Genomic DNA, 19,293 nt, shown 5'->3' on the forward strand with positions numbered 1-19,293 from the left:
CATAGCAGACCCACTCACAAAGCTACTTTATGAAAGTCATTTTGATCGTCAAGATGGGTATTAGATACCAGAGTGATTGGATTTAGTACAAGTGGCAGATTGAAAGGAATATGTCCTAAGTCCAATCATGTATTAGGATTTAGGAATAACTTTTATGTAATCTGTTTTGATTTCATTGATATTAATAAAGACTTGTTTTGTTTTTATTACGGGCTTTATCTATTTAAGTGTTTAAATAAGATATACCATAGTTTAGAGTAAAGGTTTTATGGATTATGATGAGATCATAATAGTGAGACCTAAAAAGATGATAACTCTAAACTTAAATAGTTCCTGGTCATAGGATTACTAACTGGTAATTAATAATCCGCAGAGATCGGTACATACTATGCTTGCTTCATTATGAAGGATGTCTGTTCTCATAGACATTTGTGTGGTGACACTATAGCTAGTATGTAGGTGCTTATTATGGAATAAGTTCACTGAACATGACTCGCACAACTGAACAACTGATGGAGTTCACTCACGTGTCAGCAGTTGTTCACATAGTGATAGTTGTACAAGTATCCTTAGACTTTAGGTCATCATAGTCATCTTGTGTACACTGAACTATGCTTTGGTTTAGTTCTTAGTCTCCAGGGACAATTATTAGGGCTCTTCTGGGTATAGGAATTTGTACACAAAGATAGTGTATGATCAATAAAGGATCTACCCCTTCCAGTGAAGGAAGCGAATGTTCAAGGCTGATCCACTTATGCTAGTTCAGGAATCTCTGGCCAGAGTGAATGAAATTAGAAAGGAGTTTCTAATTTGCATAGAACTACGCATAGTAAATGGTAAGCAAGTGATTGAATTAGATAGGCTTGACACGAGATCCATGCCTTGTATTTAATCGGGACATTATAGGGTAGAAGGAGTTTATTGTACGGTAACTATTCACTGACAGGTTCTTGGTATTCTAAGTAGTGAATTCATATTATCCGGATAGTCGCGATATGTTGAGAAGCATCACTCACGATGTAGAATAAATGTGATTAATTAATTAATCATATTTAATAAATTAGAGAATTTACATAAATAATGATAAAATAGTTTTATTATTATTTATTTCTACTACCGGCTTAATATTGAACCTATAGGGTCACACCATAAAAAGAGAATGATTTAATGGTAGAGGAATTAATTAATAATGGCTAATAATTATTTATTTGTGAAATAAATAATTAATTGGCAAATTTAATAATTCATTAAATGAGATTTAATTGATTATAAATTAACTAAAAAAAGTTCTTAATATTATTAATTAAAGGATTTAATTTTTGGAAATTAAATCAAGAGAGAGAATTATTTATAAAGTGTTTAGAAAAAGGATTAATGATTAAAAGGTGTTTTAATTATTAATGAGAATAATAAATGGGATAATAATAATAATATTTATGGGAAAATTTCAGCTGAAAATTTTGCCTATAAATACACTATTATAGACCCTATTTTATTTGAACCCACATCAAACCCGAAGACCCAAAAAGTTTGGAAAACTCAATTCTCTCCACCTCCTTCTTCCTCCTTAACATCGTTTTCTTGGTGGATACCGGTGGAGTGCTTCACACTTGAGGAGCAACTGCTAAGGATCTCTGATCCTTGTCTCCGAATTATTTTAAAAGGTTAGATTCGATCCCTCGAATTTTTATTCACGATTTATATGCTTTTATTTGGATTTTGTATGTGTAAAAGTGTTTTACCATGACCCCACTGCGTTAAAAATCCAACAGAATCCTGGTATGAAGTGTGATATTGGAGACTTTTGCGCTACCATCTCAAGCGATCAAGACGATAATGGCACTCCAATCACTCCCGCCACTCAAGCAGGTGCCAGTTCTTAAATAAGCCCACTTGTTAAATATGTTATTAAGTTTCATGTTTATCATGTACTTGGTTACTTTTGTTCACTCATGCCCTGGTATTTATAAACTTGACTGTGTAGTAGTTATGTCGTACTTGTTGGTGTTGGCGAGATGAGACTCTCCTGCCTTGGTGTTTAAAATTAATTATGTAGTATTTGGTTGTCGTTGGCGTTGGGATGAGACTATTGGTAGTACTTTGGTTGTCGTTGGAGATGGTTTGGAGAATGTTCTGTTATGTAGTTTGGTTTGCAAAGTTGAGACTCTTATGTACTCAGATTTGATGTTTTTGTTGATTATGGATTGTTCTAAAAACAAACCTTATATATCAAAAAAATTAAAATAACTGTTACATTTGCTTGTTATAGTGTAACATTTGTTTACATATAATGTTACATTATATATGTTATTAGTGTTATAATAGATAAAAAGACTGTTACAATACACATATTCCAGTGTTGCCTAACTAAAAAAATTGGTGTTACAATAGATAAAACCTAGTGTTACAATTGGTTAAGTGGGACCCACAAGGAGCCACGTGTCCCCTCCTTGTGGGTCCCACTTATGTAATCCTTATCAAGCTATTGTATCACTCAGTTTGTGTTACATTTGGTCCAGTTAGTGCTACAGTAGGTGCCTATTGTAACGTTTTCTTCTCTGTTACAATAGATCAGTAAAGTGTTACAATAGGGTGTCTATTGTAATGCTCTTATACGTAACGCCCCTTGGTATTACAATAGACCTATTATAACGCTTTTGGGACCTATTATAACACCATTTAGGCATTATAATAGCCCACTTATGGCGTAGTGTTTGAGCATAAGATAAGTCGGGAGGCATGATATTACTCATAAGATAGTTCACAATATCTACAAACCACGACTCTTCTTCTTGCACTCCAAAAAGCTGCTCATCGGGAAAAGACTCATTTATCAATGTCCTATCCAATGAAATAGCATTAGGATTCTCTAAACACGAGAGATGATCAGCAACTTGATTTTCAGTTCCTTTTCTGTCCTTGATCTCTAGTTCAAATTCTTGGAGCAAAAGAACCCATCGAATCAATCTAGGCTTCGAGTCCTTTAAGATGAGATATCGAATGGCAGCATGATCAGTGAAAACTGTCACCTTAGTCCCAAGTAGATAAGATCGAAATTTCTCAAAACCGTAGACAATAGCCAAAAGTTTTTTCTCCGTAGTAGTGTAATTCAGTTGAGCACCATTTAGAGTCTTACTAGCATCGTAGACTACATGAAATATATTGTTCTTTCTCTGCCCAAGAACTGCTCCAACTGCGTAGTCGTTTGCACCACACATCATCTCAAAAGGCTCATTCCAATCAGGTGCAGTTATGACTAGTGTCGTGATTAAACTCTACTTCAATGTCTCAAAAGCTACAAGGCACTCGTCATCGAATTTAAAAGGAACATCTTTCTCTAACAGACTCCACAAAGGCTTTGAAATTTTCGAGAAGTCCTTGATGAAATGCCTGTAGAAACCTGCATGACCAAGAAAACTGTGAATCCCCTTGACAGAATTAGGTGGATGAAGATTCTCAATGACCCCCACCTTGGCCTTGTCCACCTCTAGACCCTTATTAGAAACCTTGTGCCTGAGAATAATGTCTTGACGCACTATAAAATAACATTTCTCCCAATTGAGAACCAGATTGGTCTCAACACACCTCTTGAGAATGTGTCCCAGATTCTGCAAGCATTTATCAAAAGAATTTCCAAAGACTGAGAAGTCATCCATGAACACCTCCATATTATGGCCAATCATGTCAGAAAAGATGACCATCATACATCTCTGAAATGTGGCCGGTGCACCACACAGACCAAAAGAAACTCGTCTGAAGGAGAAAGTACCAAATGGACAAGTGAAGGTAGTCTTCTCCTGATCTTCTGGAGCTATACAAATCTGATTGTAACCCGAATAGCCATCCAAAAGACAGTAATACTCATGACCGGCCAACCTGTCAAGCATCTGATCAATGAAGGGCAATGGAAAATGATCCTTCCTAGTGGTTTTGTTCAGGTTTCGATAGTCCATGCAGACTCTCCACCCCGTGACTGTCCGTGTAGAAATAAGCTCATTATTCTCATTTGCTACCACAGTTATTCCACCTTTCTTTGGCATACATTGAACCGGGCTTACCCATGAACTGTTAGAGATAGGATAGATGATCCCTGCATCTAGCCACTTCAGAATTTCCTTCTTCACTACTTCCTTCATGATAGGATTAAATCTTTGTTGCTGCTCGACTGTAGGCTTGCTACCTTCCTCTAGCAGAATTTTATGCATATAGTAAGAAGGGTTGATCCCCTTGATATCTGCTATAGTCCATCCAATTGCCGACTTGAACTCTCTCAGAATCCTCAAAAGCTTTTCCTCGTCACTACCTGAAAGGTCAGATGCAATAATAACAGGCAGAGTAGATGCATCACCTAAAAACGCATACCTCAAATGCTCAGGTAAAGGCTTAAGCTCAAGAGATGGAGCTTCCTCAATAGAAGGCTTGAGGTGTTTAGGAGCTTTGTTCAATTCCTCCATTTCAAGAGATTCAAAAGGCATATCAATCTTCCTTTTCCAGGGAGAAGCATTCAAATACTGCAATTGCTCTTCACCTTCGTCATCATCACTATCTGAATTCCCCAATAAGGCTTTTTATAAGGCATCAGACCTTAGCAATTGATCAAGTTCTGATGTGACCACCGAATCGACCAACTCTACTTTTAAGCACTCCTCGTTATCAGTAGGAAATTTCATAGCATTGAACACATTAAAAGTAACATCCTGATCCAGCACTCGCATTGTAAGCTCGCCCTTCTGCACATCGATCAAGGTTCGGCCAGTTACCAAGAAAGGTCTTCCCAAGATTATGGGAATCTTCTTATCCTCCTCAAAATCAAGAATTACAAAATCAGCAGGGACGATGAGTTTATCAACCTTGACCAAGACATCCGCCACAATACCTCGCGGATATGTAATTAAACGGTCGGCCAACTGCAAAGTCATATAAGTTGGTTTGGGATCAGGTAAGTCCAACTTCTTGAAGATTGACAAAGGCATCAGATTGATGCTAGCTCCCAAGTCACATAAGCATCTGTCAAAAAACACTTTTCCAATAGTACATGGAATAGTGAAGCTTCCTGGATCTTTAAGCTTTGGAGGCAACTTTTGTTGCAGCACAACACTGCATTCCTTCGTGAGAGCGACAGTCTCTAAATCATCTAGCTTCACTTTTCGAGAGAGAATACCTTTCATAAACTTTACATAACTAGGTATCTGCTCGAGAGCATCAGCGAAAGATATGTTGATATTAAGTTTCTTGAACACCTCCAGAAACTTTTCAAATTTCTTGTCCAGCTTTTTCTACTGCAGCTGCTTAGGCTAAGGCGGTGGAGGATAGATCTATTTCTCCCTTGTATTACCCTCAGGCGGAGTGTGCTCAACAGTAGTCTTCCTTGGTTCCACTTCTTCATCCTGCTGTTTTGCTTCTTTCTCAGCCCCAGCTTCTTCAGTCAACTCTTAAGTTTGTTCGGGATTCGTAACCTTCCCAGACCTCAAAGTGATTGCCTTTAACTGCTCCTTAACTTCCTTCTTTCCTGGCACTTCAGTGTCACTAGGCAATGTACCAGGTTGACGATTTAGCAAGGCATTGGCAATTTGCCCAATCTGATTTTCCAAGGTCTTGATAGAAATAGCTTGACTCTTGCACATAAGCTTCAACTCCTCTAATTCAGATTTTTCATTAGCTTGTTGTAGCTGGAGTTGTTGTCTTGGTGCATACTGCGGTTGCTGAAAACTAGGGGGTTGTACTGCTTAGCTGGATACTGCTGATAAGGCTGTTGAACCGCATTCTGAGGGTTGCTCCAACTGAAATTAGGATGATTGTGGTTGTTAGGATGATAGGTGGTTGGCACAGGTTGCTGCGATCGCTGGAAGTTGCTCACGAACTGAGCTGATTTACTAGAAATTGCGCACTGATCAGTCGCATGGGCACCAGCACAAAACTCACAGACACTAGTGATTTTATTAACTCCATAATTAGCCAAAGTGTTCACCTTCATTGTCAAAGCCTTAAGTTGGGCAGCGATAGCAGTTGTTGTGTCCAACTCCGGAATTCTTGCTACTTTCCCTTGAGTCAGTCTCTGGGAAGGATTCTGGTACTCATTAGCAGCCATCAGTTCAATAAGTTCATAGGCTTCATCGTAGCTCTTAGCCCACAAGGCTCCTCCTGACGATGCATCAAGCATGGGCCTAGAAGTAGGACCCAATCCATTATAGAAGCAGTTAATAATCATCCAATCAGGCATGTCATGGTGTGGGCACTTCCTTAGCATCTCCTTATATCGATCCCAAGCCTCACACAGAGATTCTCCAGTTTGCTGCGGAAACTGGGTAAGAGCATTCCTGATTGCTGCAGTCTTCGCCATGGGGAAGAATTTAGTGAGAAACTTTTGAGCAATATCTTCCTAAGTTGTGATAGACCCTGCTGGTAGAGAGTGTAACCAGCACTTAGCTTTGTCCCTTAGAGAGAATGGGAAGAGTCGTAGCCCGATAGCATCTTCAGTAACATCATTGAATTTAAAAGTGTCGCAGATCTCGATTAAATCCCTGATGTGCATGTTGGGGTATTCAGTAGGAGAACCCCCAAACTGAACTGAGATCTGTATCATCTGGATCGTGTTTGACTTGATCTCAAATGTGTTAGCCCTGATGGCTGGTCTGATGACGCTAGACCGAATGCCATTAATCTTAGGCTTAGAATAGTCCATCAAAGCCTTCGGATTTTCCGCTTGATCACCTATAGCTACTATAATTGGCTCTTCAACTTTCTCTTCTTCTTCTACCTTCTTTTCTTCCTCAAAAACTTCCCTACGAACTACCACAAGTTCTTCCTCGGCTTTATCCAGTGTTCTCTTACGAGTACGCGAACGCGTATGCATAAACCCTCGCTAGAGTACCTGAAACCAGATAAGGAACAAATAAGTAACAATATCCGAGTCAATGAACTTTAACGACCATTGATGGAAAACACATAAACTATAAATTAACACTGCAGTCCCCGGCAGCGGAGCCAAAAACTTGTTAGTCCCTAAACACGCGCTAAAAATACACGCAAGTATACGAGTTCGCAAGTAGTATAGAATCTTTTCTAGTTCGTTCCCACAGAGACTGTATTGGTTAACTATCTAATTTATGCACCTGAGCAACAATGTATGGTTATTATCCAATGCTAAGACGAATAACAAATTGAGATTGTTTATAACTAAGAATTACGCTACAATTATAACTACGAGAATAAGATTAACTGAATTGATATATATGACAAATATGGGATTCTAACTTCATTAAATACTTCATTCTATAGTCTTATTATTCTTAACCTTAGCATGCAATGGTGATGACACTAATCAGATAACACAAAACTGATAAACGCCAACTTTCGTTGTACGGGTACCATTCTACCAGACATCCACAAAAGAGATAGAAGCTGAATAGGCACCAATTATATTGAGACCCTATATGTCTATAGAATTTGACAACATAACGGTTTAAGCACAAGTTATCTATCTTGATTACATAGGAAAAGTAATATGGTTAAAATTACCTACAAATCATACATGACACATACATGAACCTATGCTAGCATGGCAAGTTCTAAATCCTTAAATTCACTTTCACTTCATTAAGAATTAACACACTATCTTATAAGTTCGCGACGCTCATAAGACGAATACGCACAACCAATACTAGGATATCATACAATCACCACATACTAAGGCATCAAATAATTTAACTAAAGAAATCCATAAATAAATCTGCTAGAACCCCACGATAATGATTAGCCCATAATCGGACTCATCATCAATGTGGGTTCCGATGAAAACATGATATAACAACGTAGTCTTTATACGAATAAATAAAACCAAGTACTGACAAGAGTATAGGTTCAGCAAAATAAGAAACAAGCATCCAAATACAACTCAAAACAAAGTTTCACAAGAATAAACTAGATCGTCTTCGCCTTTGTTGAATTGTGCTAAAGGTCTCTTGCCGTCTTCTCCTTGCGCTCTGGTCCGTCTCTAACTCGATATATATTAAAAACGACCTAATATGAATATATATAGCAACCCTCAACAATCTGGAATCCTTCTCTTTTAGAATTGTAGTAGAAACAGGATTCTGAAATTCGGCCTCGGCGCGGCCGCACGCTATCACAACGCGGGTGCGCTGTATTTCTGGAACCCCGACACGGCCGCGCGCTATCACAGCGCGGGCGCGCCGTCCTTCTGGGAAAAACTCAGATTTCTTCTTAAATCTTGCTGTTTCGAGCCGGCTTTTCACGATCTTTTATTCCAACACCACCTGGACACCAAATTAGAACCAAAATAATGCTAATTCATCTGATTACCTGAATAGTGCCTGAAATGCAAAAATACTAGAAAACACATTAAAACACATAACAACTTCAGTACAAATACACCAATTCAAAGCTTATTAGAGCATAATAAAGTGTCATAAATGCCACTCAACATGCACTCCCAAAGATTCTATCAATTCCCTTCACAGGAAATAGAGTGCATTTGAGGCCTTATTGGCTGATGGAATTCATGGATGATAAAGGTGTAAGAAGATTCTTTAGACTGGATGACCAATTGAGTATCTCTAGCAATGAGACTCTATTGGAAATGCAAGAAAATCTGGATCTATCTAATGCTGAAGAACTTGAATTTCACAGACAACTCCAAAATCAAATAGAAGAAAACAACAGGAAGCTTGGGAAGAAATCCAGAAAATCAAGGAAATAGTAATCATCTGCTCAGGCTAGAGGAGCACCTTGATAATTATTGTGAAAACTCTTTGTACACTTTACTTTGTTTCAAATAAACAGTGGCACTAACTAGTTTTATCTACTATTATTTAATCTGTAAATTTAGGGTGTTTTGTTATCATCAAGTTTCTCTTAATTTATGGTTACAATTCCAGTAGACATAAATTTGGGGAGATTGTTAGGAATACGTTGTGGACTTGATGATAAGTTAAACAAAATACCTTAGTAGATTTAACTTAGTATTTTTGTAGTTCTCGACGGATGCTCTATTATAAGTCCCGACGGATGATCTTTATAGTCCCGACGGATGACAACTGAACATCCATCGAGAGTGTAGTTTATGTAACAATAAGTATTGTAGCACATTTTTGCAAACAACATATTTTAGTTGAGTAGATGCTGTAGGATTCTATAAGTCATGATGACTGCTAGATTGATGTACAAAATAGGTTGGCTAATTATAAATATAAGATGTCTTGTAATTTTGTACAAATGAAATAGAGTCAAGTGGCAGAAAGACTCCCGACGGATGATCTACAAAGGCTCCCGACGGATAATCAACAAGGCTCCCGACGGATGATCAACATAGTCCCGACGGATGATCATATTCAAAATAGTTGTTGATAGTGACAACACAGTCACATGCGTCGGGTGTTTGCAAAAGGAATGTGGAAGCCTGTTAAGCAGGATTTGAGAACAAAGAAGAATTACCATTTTTATGCAAATGTAAAGATATTCAAAGATGTTTGATAGAGTAATGTAGCAGCATGATATTAGACTAGATTCATTTTGTTTTGTTGTCTTGTCTTATTATTATGTAACTTGGTGATATATAAATCAAGAGCAGCAAGTAGAATGATGTAACTAAGAAAGCTTATTTTTTCCAGAGAAATTGATAAGGTTGTATCTGCTAAGAATTTCTCTCTAAGTTCGTTTGTTCACTTATAAGCAGCTGTGTGCTATTCAAAACATCACAGAGTTCTCAATCTGATATATATATGGTGGATAAATTTAAATCCACCAGAAAGTTTTAAAATTTTGTGTTTTACTGCTTAGTGTTTTGATTTCTATTATTCTTCCATTCCGCATTATTGCAATCAAACACTGTTATATATATAATAAGTTAGAACAATTTTAAAATCTCAAAAAGAAGCTACAATTACATTTAACCCCCCCCCCTCTGTAATTCTTGTTGTATTGTTTGGGAATAATAACAATATAATAGCATTTGATTTAAACATAATGAGAAATTGTCATACATTGACATCGAACTAAACATACATCTTATAATGAACATTGTGCCCACCATAAAAGCTTGCATTCTTTTCATATTATCATTTTTGTCTTCATGTTTTCCAATTAACCTAGTCATCATGCGCCTATACTTGTTAATTATTTGAGGATTTAGCTCCGGCAACTCTTCAATAGCCTGAATCAAACAAGCTCCTACTGGTGCATCAATCCACTTGAAAATGCCACACGATTCCTACTCACATTCTAGAAACCTCTGACCAGAGTTCTCATTCCACCAACATGTTTTAACCACGCTCATTCGCTCACAATCACAAAGAAGGTCCAAAATATCTTGTTCGCCTGCCATTTATTTGATAGATGTGGATTTAATTTGCTATTTAGAATTAGAATTTTGGGAAGGAGATACAGTGAAATAAATGTTTGTGCATATATAATATAAGTGTTGAAACTTGATTTGACACAACTACCTTCACGGAGCTAGATTTATTTGACGGAATGCATCAATCTGTAATGAAAATGTTAGTGTCATCAGATGTTTTAGAACTATCATACGAGTACACAAAGTGCAATTTACTATATATTATATTTTAAGATTAGAGGCCCGTCAGGTCAAGACTATAACATATGGGCCGAAAAGGTCTCATGTCTTGTTGGGCCGAACGAATTTGCGGGACAAAGGCCCAATACGAACAACATGGATAGACGTAGTTCACTCGCCCACGAAGTCTCCCTGTTATTCTCGCCAACCCAACGAGGAGTTATATACAAGGTTTGAGTAATTTTCATACATTAATTCATACCCATACTCAAGCCTATCGTATTTTTCAATCTATTTCGGCCAGATTAACTCATTCCCGCACTATAGGTGAATCAAGGGAATAATCACTCAAATTATCTTCTTTACAGACTAACTAAGGATATTCGCGCAAAAATCTGGTTTCGGGATTTAGATTGACGAAAACTTGTGCAATAAAATAAAATTTCATACATGAAATCTAGAAAAAGAAAAGTGTACACTCGTGTAAATTGATAAAAATAAAAATCAGTCTTCTTCCCCAACTCTATATATATATATACTTTAATATATATAACCCTGATCTTATTTTTATACCTGTAAAAATAATTAGACGAGTACCTGGAAATTGGAAGGTGGGTGTGGTAATATCTTTGTAAATGGTAGACTCACTCACTAACTCACAATGGCTCCTTCACTTAATCCAACTTCACCTTTTCCTGCTGCAATTGATTATCAACATCTCCCTTAGTCTCCTCTCATTGCTGCTACTTATCAATTTCAAGAGGTATTATATACAACTTGGGGTTTTAGATAAATATTGGAATATTATGGGGAAAAAAAAATCATGTTTGGGATTGTGATTACTGATTTATCAAAATAACTGTTACATATACACATTTATGCAAATGCCTCTTTTAACCTTATTATTCAGACGGCGTTAACGGCCAAATACATCTAACTGGGTCAAAATGGAACATAAAATCACGCCAAAACATTAAGGGATGCCCTGTACAATTTCATAACACTTGAGCAACAAAATGTAGCTGATCCAAATCAGAGGGATGCAAATTGCAAATAACTTTAACATTATAAAAGGAAGTTGAATGGGGGGCTGGGGCATAGGCTGCCATTCCAACCACGTAAACACAGAATTATAAATTACAATCATGTTGACAAAACCACATGAAATGCATAGGACAAGTTTTTTACCAGGATACGGTAAAACTAGTCCAGACCAAAAATTTGCTCCTCTCTTGCATTTCATGTCAGGTACCAATCTTAGGCGTAGGGACTGCCGCAGGCGTGCCATGTGAATACCTCCACTCATTGCATGCCATACACTTCTGTAAATCCACACTGTTTTCTAATGTACAAAACTTGCACGACCAGATTTTATACCTGTCTTTAACATCTCTGGGCTTAAGTGTACCGCAGACTTCGCATACTGGAGCTAGGGGCTGTGACATTCAAATGTCAATACCACATGGGCAACAATACATATAGATAGCAAATATAATATAACAGAATAAGCTGAATTTAATAAGTAACTACCGCTGCTCTACTTTAAGTACTAGTAATCATCAAATTCTTGACTGACTTAATCAAAATCTTAAACTAAAAGGAAACAGTCTTTTGTACTGATGTATATGTTCTTGTTTGATCGAAGGAGTACTTGTAAGCTTCTTAAATATTTATCCTTTTTCGTAAATTAATTATAGTGGTATATTGGCCAGAAAATATTATAAAACTACCATGTACTTGAAATCATATTAAGTCCTAGCCAGCTTCACAAGTCCCGATGAAGCTAACCAATCAAAGTTAGGAGTTTCGATTTAAACATATATAATACGTAAGATTGGGCGACTGAAGCTAAGACAGGTGAAAGCTGTGGCAAGCATACTAGCAAGGTCGTTTATCAATTCCATTAATACTTCACAGAATATCAAAAAATATCATAATAGATTTGTTTAGCATAGAAATACAAATTTTTTTACTGAACCATCTGAAAACCTTAATTATTGTAATGCATGCAAATTCATCTAGGCAAGTTACTTCAGCAGTAGTGATCACTGACCAAATACTATCAGAATAAAGCAGAAACATATACCAAAAACAACGTAATATAATGGTGAAATGTCAAAGATTAGCAACTAGTTACAAACAGATCTCATCATTTTATATTCTTTATTCCTGCTTAGGCATTTGAATTTATGACTCTAGAAACTGAGGGCTTACAATCAACATATACAATCTTATATGGAAATCAAACTCCAATATCGGCAGCAACCGACTCCAGAGTCCTCAGTTACCGTAAAAACTAAAAAGGAAATAACTTAACTGATGGAGGTGATCATTGTTTATTAGACTTACGGAAGGATGCAAGATAAAATATCAAACAAAAGGGAAGTTGAAATGAGGTGAAGATTATAACGAAAAAACATGAAAGGAGATTTCTTACTGGGTTTGCTAAAGTGCATACTGCACACTCCCAGTTTGAAGAATTTGCTGTATAGTTTGTTGCATCTTGATACTTGGTAGAGGCAGAAGCCGACGAAGCAGTTGAAAGTTCAACAAAATTAGAATTCTGATTAACATTGATGGATTTAGACTTTTTTCTCTGGTCATTTCTATTTTGAAATGTATGATCTTCAAAAACTGCTGATCCAGCCACTTTACTATCTTGTGTCAAGTCCAGAAAATCAGGCTTTGTAGGAATATCACAAGATAATAAATTTTTATTATTAGTACTACATATTTCATGACTCCTTTTCCTAGGTACTGAATCTGACTTCTTTACACCAGGACCATTAGAATTCCTTGAGCTTCCAGAACCTCGGTCCACCTGCTTCTGCAACATATCATTGCTGATTTCTCCTTCCTCTATATCACAAGATCCAAAGGCACACCACTTCTCATCTTGTAATCTTCTTTCTGCAGCCAATGCAGCGGCTTGTATAGGACTCAGAGCAGTCATCAAAGAGCTATCACCGCCAAGACGCTTAGGTCCAGATGGTAGAAGAGATCCTAGACGAGCCCTTTTTTCTGCAGCATTTAGGGCAGTATGTCGTAGAGATGAAATAGCAGGTTGAGAGAAACCACTCAGACGCCTCCCTGGAAGATCAAAGCCCTCCCCAGAACCGCTTGATCCTTTGTTTATAAGCTCCTCACATTCCTGAGTATTTAGAAGTGCTTAGTAATGGAGAACTTGGCCCAAAAATTGGACATGGTTGTCTAGCTTGTCTTGACATCAACGTAGTCAATGTACTAAAATAAGTATACCCATAGAAAAAGTCAGGTGTTGTAACTATATGACTGTCTACAGTGTTGGTTTCTTAATAAGAAAGCAAGCTCACGTGGAAGACCGGGCTGACGTCTGACGAAGTTAGATATCATTAGGTTTTACGAAATGATATCTACTAACCACATACTTTGCTAAACATCAGAGAATTGAAAATCAGTCAAATCAGATATAGATTATGCAAATACTGACTGGTTTGAGGAATTGATTATAATAAAATTTCAGAAAGGGCTCAAATTGATGTCTGAGACCTAGGAATTAGTCCCTGTTCAATGTTTTTAAGCTTCACTTGGCATCCCCTCACAAGATAAAAGAAGATAGAGTGAGACATTAAAGCATGTGAGACCTAAAAAATTAATTACCATAGTTCCACAAAACCCACAATCCATTATGGAGTTTAGATAGTCATTATTAATCATTTTCAATTCAAAATGAACATAAACCCGTATAATGGTAGTCAGTAAAACAATTGATAGTGCAAGTTATCAACAATGTACAGCACTGTAACACCTAAAATTTTATCATTTAAAAAAGAGTAGAATGCAATGTGTCCTGTATTTTGCTGATTCTGCAATGTGTGTACCCAAGGTTTCAACAATGCAAATTGTGTACCCAAGGTTTTCAAAAGATTGCAAAGTGTGTACAGCAGTTAGTGGGCTGTTAACTGAGCTAATGGAGGGGTTTTCTTGTAATTTCCTAACCTGCAATCAGGCTCCATTATCACAAATCTTTCCCCGCCAATTCATTTGTTAACACTTAATCCTATCATCCTATATTCATGTCTTCTCCCACACATACATCACTTAAATATGCATAAGCTTATCTAAACCTAACTGTTGCTGCTGTGATAATGGATTTGGCGGGGAAAGATTTGTGATAATGGAGCCTGATTGCAGGTTAGGAAATTACAAGAAAACTCCTCCATTAGCTCAGTTAACAGCCAACTAACGGCTGAACACACTTTGCACTCTTTTGAAAACCTTGGGTACACACATTGCAGAATCAGCAAAGTACAGGTACACACATTGCAATTTACTCTTTAAAAACCAATTATTAACACATAATTCAGCTTCAGATTTTAAAAATGAGGTTCATGATCATATGACTTACTTACCTAATAATGACTTGAGAAAAGGATTACAAATAAATGAAAGTTGATAAGACTGTTTCATTTCTGACTGAAAACATGAATTGATTGTTGGGGGAGATGATAATTGATAGCACAATACCTAGTTCACGGTCAAAATTTAAATATAAAAAAAGGAATATCAATAAGGAACAAAGGATAAGAGAAGAAAGAACCTTTCGTAGTTGATCCCAAAGCTTGTAAAAAAGAGCATTGTGAGGACCATGTGCATTGTGGCAAAGCTCATGAAGCATGGTGTCGAGAAGTTGATGAAAAGGATAGAATTCGGAATCCCTGTTGGGTCTGCGAAGCCTCAACTTGACATGGACACCATGATTCACATTCAATCCTAAAAGTGCCGGATTTTTGGGACTAAAAACAAAAAAAAATAAAAAAAAATAAAAAAAGAGGTTGGGGAAACAAGCTAATATTACAAATAACTAAAAAGAAAGACACCAACATATGAAACCCAAGGCACATGGAAAATGAGAAACAACGCATAGAAAAGTAAGAGTACCAGAACTCGGAGAGGAGTTTGACACGCCAATTGTGTTTGCGCATAATGGGCTCAACTTGTTTAGCGATGCGATTGAGTATGTTCTGGGCTTCATCTTGTTTATCCTTGTTTTTTAAGGCTTTGATTTCCCATACTTTGTTTAAATTCCCCAAATTCATATCGCCCCCAGCCCTAGTTTAATTTGAACAAGAAGAGATAGATGAACATATCTGGGTTAATTCAGGCAACAAACGAATAAACATAAAACATATGTAATGTATGTTTACAAATTGGGCGGGCGGGGATTTTCAAATTAGGTACGACTATACAAAACAGGGCCATCTCGATTGGATCGGGGGCCTTTTCTTTTCATCTACCCGACAATGCTTCCCCGACCATCCTCTCATTTTTATTTTATTTTTAAATCAAATAAAATATGCATTCAACTCAAAAGATCAAACATAAGAGGCTCCAACAAGCACGTAGAAGGAGACGTAAAAACATTTTGGGAAGTGACTAAACAAGGGATTCTAGCAATTTCATGAGCTACCCTTTTAGCATTCTTCTGGATAAAACAGACCGACACTGTAGACAAATTCTGGAGAGCTTGTTTGCACTCCTCTATTACCTCACCCACCTCTAAACAGATCACTTTATCACCTTCAATTGCTTTGGTCGTGAGCAATGAGTCCGACTCTACCAACACTTTAGTTCCATGAAGTTGTTGGTCCTTGATCCATGATAAGGCTTCGCGAACCCCTAATGCTTCAGCCTCGAAAACGGAGTCGGCCATAGGAAGACACAAATTCTTACCTGCTAGAAACTCACCCAAGTAATTCCTCATCACCATACTCACTGTAAATGACTGAGCATTTTGAAATACAGAAGCATCCATGTTGATCTTAATGGTGCCTGGATCCGGACATTTCCATTTATGAACCTCCTGGTGCTTTACTCTGTTGGTATGAGAAGAGACAACCACTTGACTCCCCTTGGCTTCAAGCCATTCCCGTTATATACTAAAACTGCTGTCCATAGCAAACGCAGAGGATACTGATTTTGCATCCCAGACCTTCTTGTTACGCCAATGCCAAACTCCCCACAAAATAACACAAATTTTACTTACTTCTTCCATAGGTGCAGAACTAACCTTGGAGAGCAACCAATCATGGGCATACTCTACTTCACTCCAATCATAAACTAAATTAGCATGCTCCCAACAGCCACGAGCAAACTCACACTCAAAAAAGAGATGTGTCATATGCTCTATATCCGATAAGCACATTGGACAAGTGATACCAATTCTGATGCCTTTTTCACTTAACCTCTTACGTGTAGAAATAACATTTCGAAGAAATTTCCAAATAAACACCTTTATCTTATTAGGAATTCTCAGATGTCATACCTTCTTCCAGCCAACACTCTGAGGCACTGCATTAGTTCCGAACTTCAAGTTGTACCAGAACCGGTAACCAGACTTTGCACTATAAATTTCATCGGGTGAGTCTGTCCAAGCCACTCTATCCATAACCTCACGCTGAGGGATGGGAACAGCCAGAATCACATCTGCGTCTTCCTTCACAAAACGATCTCTGATCAACCTTACATTCCACTGCTTTTCATTTGGAATAAAAAGACTCGAAACAGTTTCATCTCTCCCATCATAAACTGCACTATTCTCGACACGAAAATCAGATTTCTTCCTAAGCCATGGTCCTTAGTAGCAACTATATCCTTACCATTCCCTAAGACCCACCTGAACCCATTACACAACTCCTCCTTCGCAGTCCAAATACTCTGCCAAACAAAGCTAGAACCACTCCCTTTGCCAGCCTTCAGAACATTCGAGCTGGGAAAGTATTTCGCTTTGAATAATCTAGCCACCAAAGAGTTAGGTTATAAAGAAAGTTCCATATATGCTTGCCCAACAGGGAAATATTAAAACCATATAAATTCCGGAAACCCAACCCCCCTTTGCTCTTTGCAGTGCTCATTCCACTCCACGCAAGCCAATTAACTCATTTTTGGTCATTACTCCTGCCAGATCTCCACCAATAATTACTAAACATCTGCTCCAACTCTCGACATAGCGTTTTTGGAATCAAGAAACACGACATGCTATAAGACGGGATAGCTTGAGCCACATTCCTCATTAGCACTGTCTTGCCTGCTTGAGAGATAGGCTTCACTTTCCACCCTTGAATGCGTTTGGTAGCTTTATCCTTTAGAAAGCTAAACACCCGTTTTTTAGACTTACCCACCAAAGAAGGCAGCCCAAGATATCTCGTGTTTGATAGGTCGCTATAAACACCCAGAATTGAAGACAACTCCCTTTGCTTATCACGCTTTACATTCGCACTAAAATAAACCCCCGATTTCTGGAAATTTACTGACTGCCCTGAACATCTCTCATAATTCACAAGCAAACGTTTAATGCTGGTGGTCTCTTCAGTAGTTGCTTGGAAAAATAAAAACGAGTCATCTGCAAACAAGAGATGAGATACAACTGGAGCTGTTGGACTTACTTTGCACCCTCTAATCTCCCTCGCATCTGAAGCAACATCAAGAGCATTTGACAAGCCTTCAACGCAAAGCAAAAATAGATAGGGAGAAAGAGGATCCCCCTATCTTAACCCTTTCTTCGGAATAATAGGGCCAATGATGGAGTCATTAAAACAGAAGTTATACGCCTGTCTTCACACACAACATCATCCAGTCAATCCATATCTCACAAAAACCCATGATTCTCATTCGCTGCTTAAGAAAAGACCAACTAACCCTGTCATAGGCCTTGCTAATATCTAGCTTAAGGGCGACCTCACCACGCTTTTTACAGCTCATATGATGAAGAATTTTGAATGTAACCAGCACATTATCTGTTATACCTCTGTTCTTAACAAACGCTGACTGGTTTTCAGAGATGATAAAAGGCAAAACTTCTTTCATTCTATTAGCTAATACTTTTGCAAGGATTTTATAGAGTACGTTACAAAGAGCAATAGGTCTGAGATCTTTAAGACATGAGGCATTATCTTTCTTCGGAATTAGAACAATATTTGTAAAGTTAAGTTCATTGGGAAAGTTTTTAGTACGAAGCCATACCTTACAAAAACTAAACACCTTTTTACCCATGATCGACCAGAATTTCTGAAAAAATGCAGGGTTGAGACCATCAGGTCCCGAGGCCTTATCAGGGTGCATCTGTTTGATCGCCACTATAAACTCTTCGAAAGAAAAATCTTCCACTAATCTGTTGTTTTGTTCTTCAGACACAATTCTGTGACCATTTAGTTCATGCGAGTCCACAGTATTAACCTCCCCTGTGAACAGTGACGTAAAATAATCCCTAACAACTTCACACATTCCCACCTGATCCTCCACTCTAATTCCAGCATCATTAATCAAAAAATTAACCTTATTCGTTTTCTTCCTTGCAGAAGCAGAGGAGTGAAAAAATCTTGTGTTATCATCACCTTCTTGAAGCCAAAACAACTTTGTTATTTGCTTCCAATAAGTCTCCTCTTGCAATACCAGAGCATTCAGTTTCTCCTTTTCATCCAAATATAACTTCACACTATTTTCGTCACAACAGTCCACCACTTTATTCATAACAGCCTTATGCTCCTTAACCTTTTCTCTAAATTTATGAAAAAACGACCTTCCCCAACGAGCCATGAACGAAGAAACCTCAAAAAGTTTGGGAAGTAATGTAATATAGGAATAGTTTTCCACACATCAGTGACTTCCTTAACAAAATTTGGATCCCTCAGCTACATGTTTTCAAACCTGAACCGAAACGTTTTCTTCGAGATATCAGCCTTCAAAAACTCCAGTAAAATAGGCTCATGATCAGACACCGA

At 37.6% G+C, this 19,293-nt stretch overlaps 2 protein-coding genes, 1 long non-coding RNA gene and 1 other non-coding gene across 4 annotated transcripts; 1 reads left to right on the forward strand and 3 right to left on the reverse strand.

Annotated features, from left to right (window-relative positions):
* The first annotated feature begins 6,218 nt into the window (after positions 1-6,218).
* LOC141710106 (small nucleolar RNA R71) lies at positions 6,219-6,325 on the forward strand. The gene has a single exon (XR_012570644.1). It is a non-coding gene; the product is annotated as a small nucleolar RNA R71 (small nucleolar RNA).
* A 3,639-nt stretch (positions 6,326-9,964) lies between these two features.
* On the reverse strand, positions 9,965-11,281 carry LOC141706112 (uncharacterized). The gene is made up of 3 exons (XR_012568644.1): positions 11,132-11,281; positions 10,464-10,501; positions 9,965-10,335 (listed from the first exon to the last, which is right to left on the reverse strand). It is a non-coding gene; the product is annotated as an uncharacterized LOC141706112 (long non-coding RNA).
* A 159-nt stretch (positions 11,282-11,440) lies between these two features.
* Positions 11,441-15,859, reverse strand: LOC141707955 (uncharacterized). Its single transcript, XM_074511408.1, has 4 exons — positions 15,455-15,859; positions 15,114-15,309; positions 12,972-13,685; positions 11,441-11,970 (listed from the first exon to the last, which is right to left on the reverse strand). The coding sequence occupies exons 1-4, from the start codon at positions 15,610-15,612 to the stop codon at positions 11,779-11,781; spliced, it is 1,260 nt and encodes a 419-aa protein (XP_074367509.1). The 5' UTR covers positions 15,613-15,859; the 3' UTR covers positions 11,441-11,778.
* A 16-nt stretch (positions 15,860-15,875) lies between these two features.
* Positions 15,876-16,328, reverse strand: LOC141695214 (uncharacterized). The gene has a single exon (XM_074499472.1). It carries the CDS (start codon positions 16,326-16,328, stop codon positions 15,876-15,878), a length of 453 nt encoding a protein of 150 aa, XP_074355573.1.
* Positions 16,329-19,293: the final 2,965 nt, after the last annotated feature.

Source organism: Apium graveolens, chromosome 2 (genome assembly GCF_009905375.1).
Source record: "Apium graveolens cultivar Ventura chromosome 2, ASM990537v1, whole genome shotgun sequence".
In the NCBI taxonomy this organism is placed as follows: Eukaryota; Viridiplantae; Streptophyta; class Magnoliopsida; order Apiales; family Apiaceae; genus Apium; species Apium graveolens.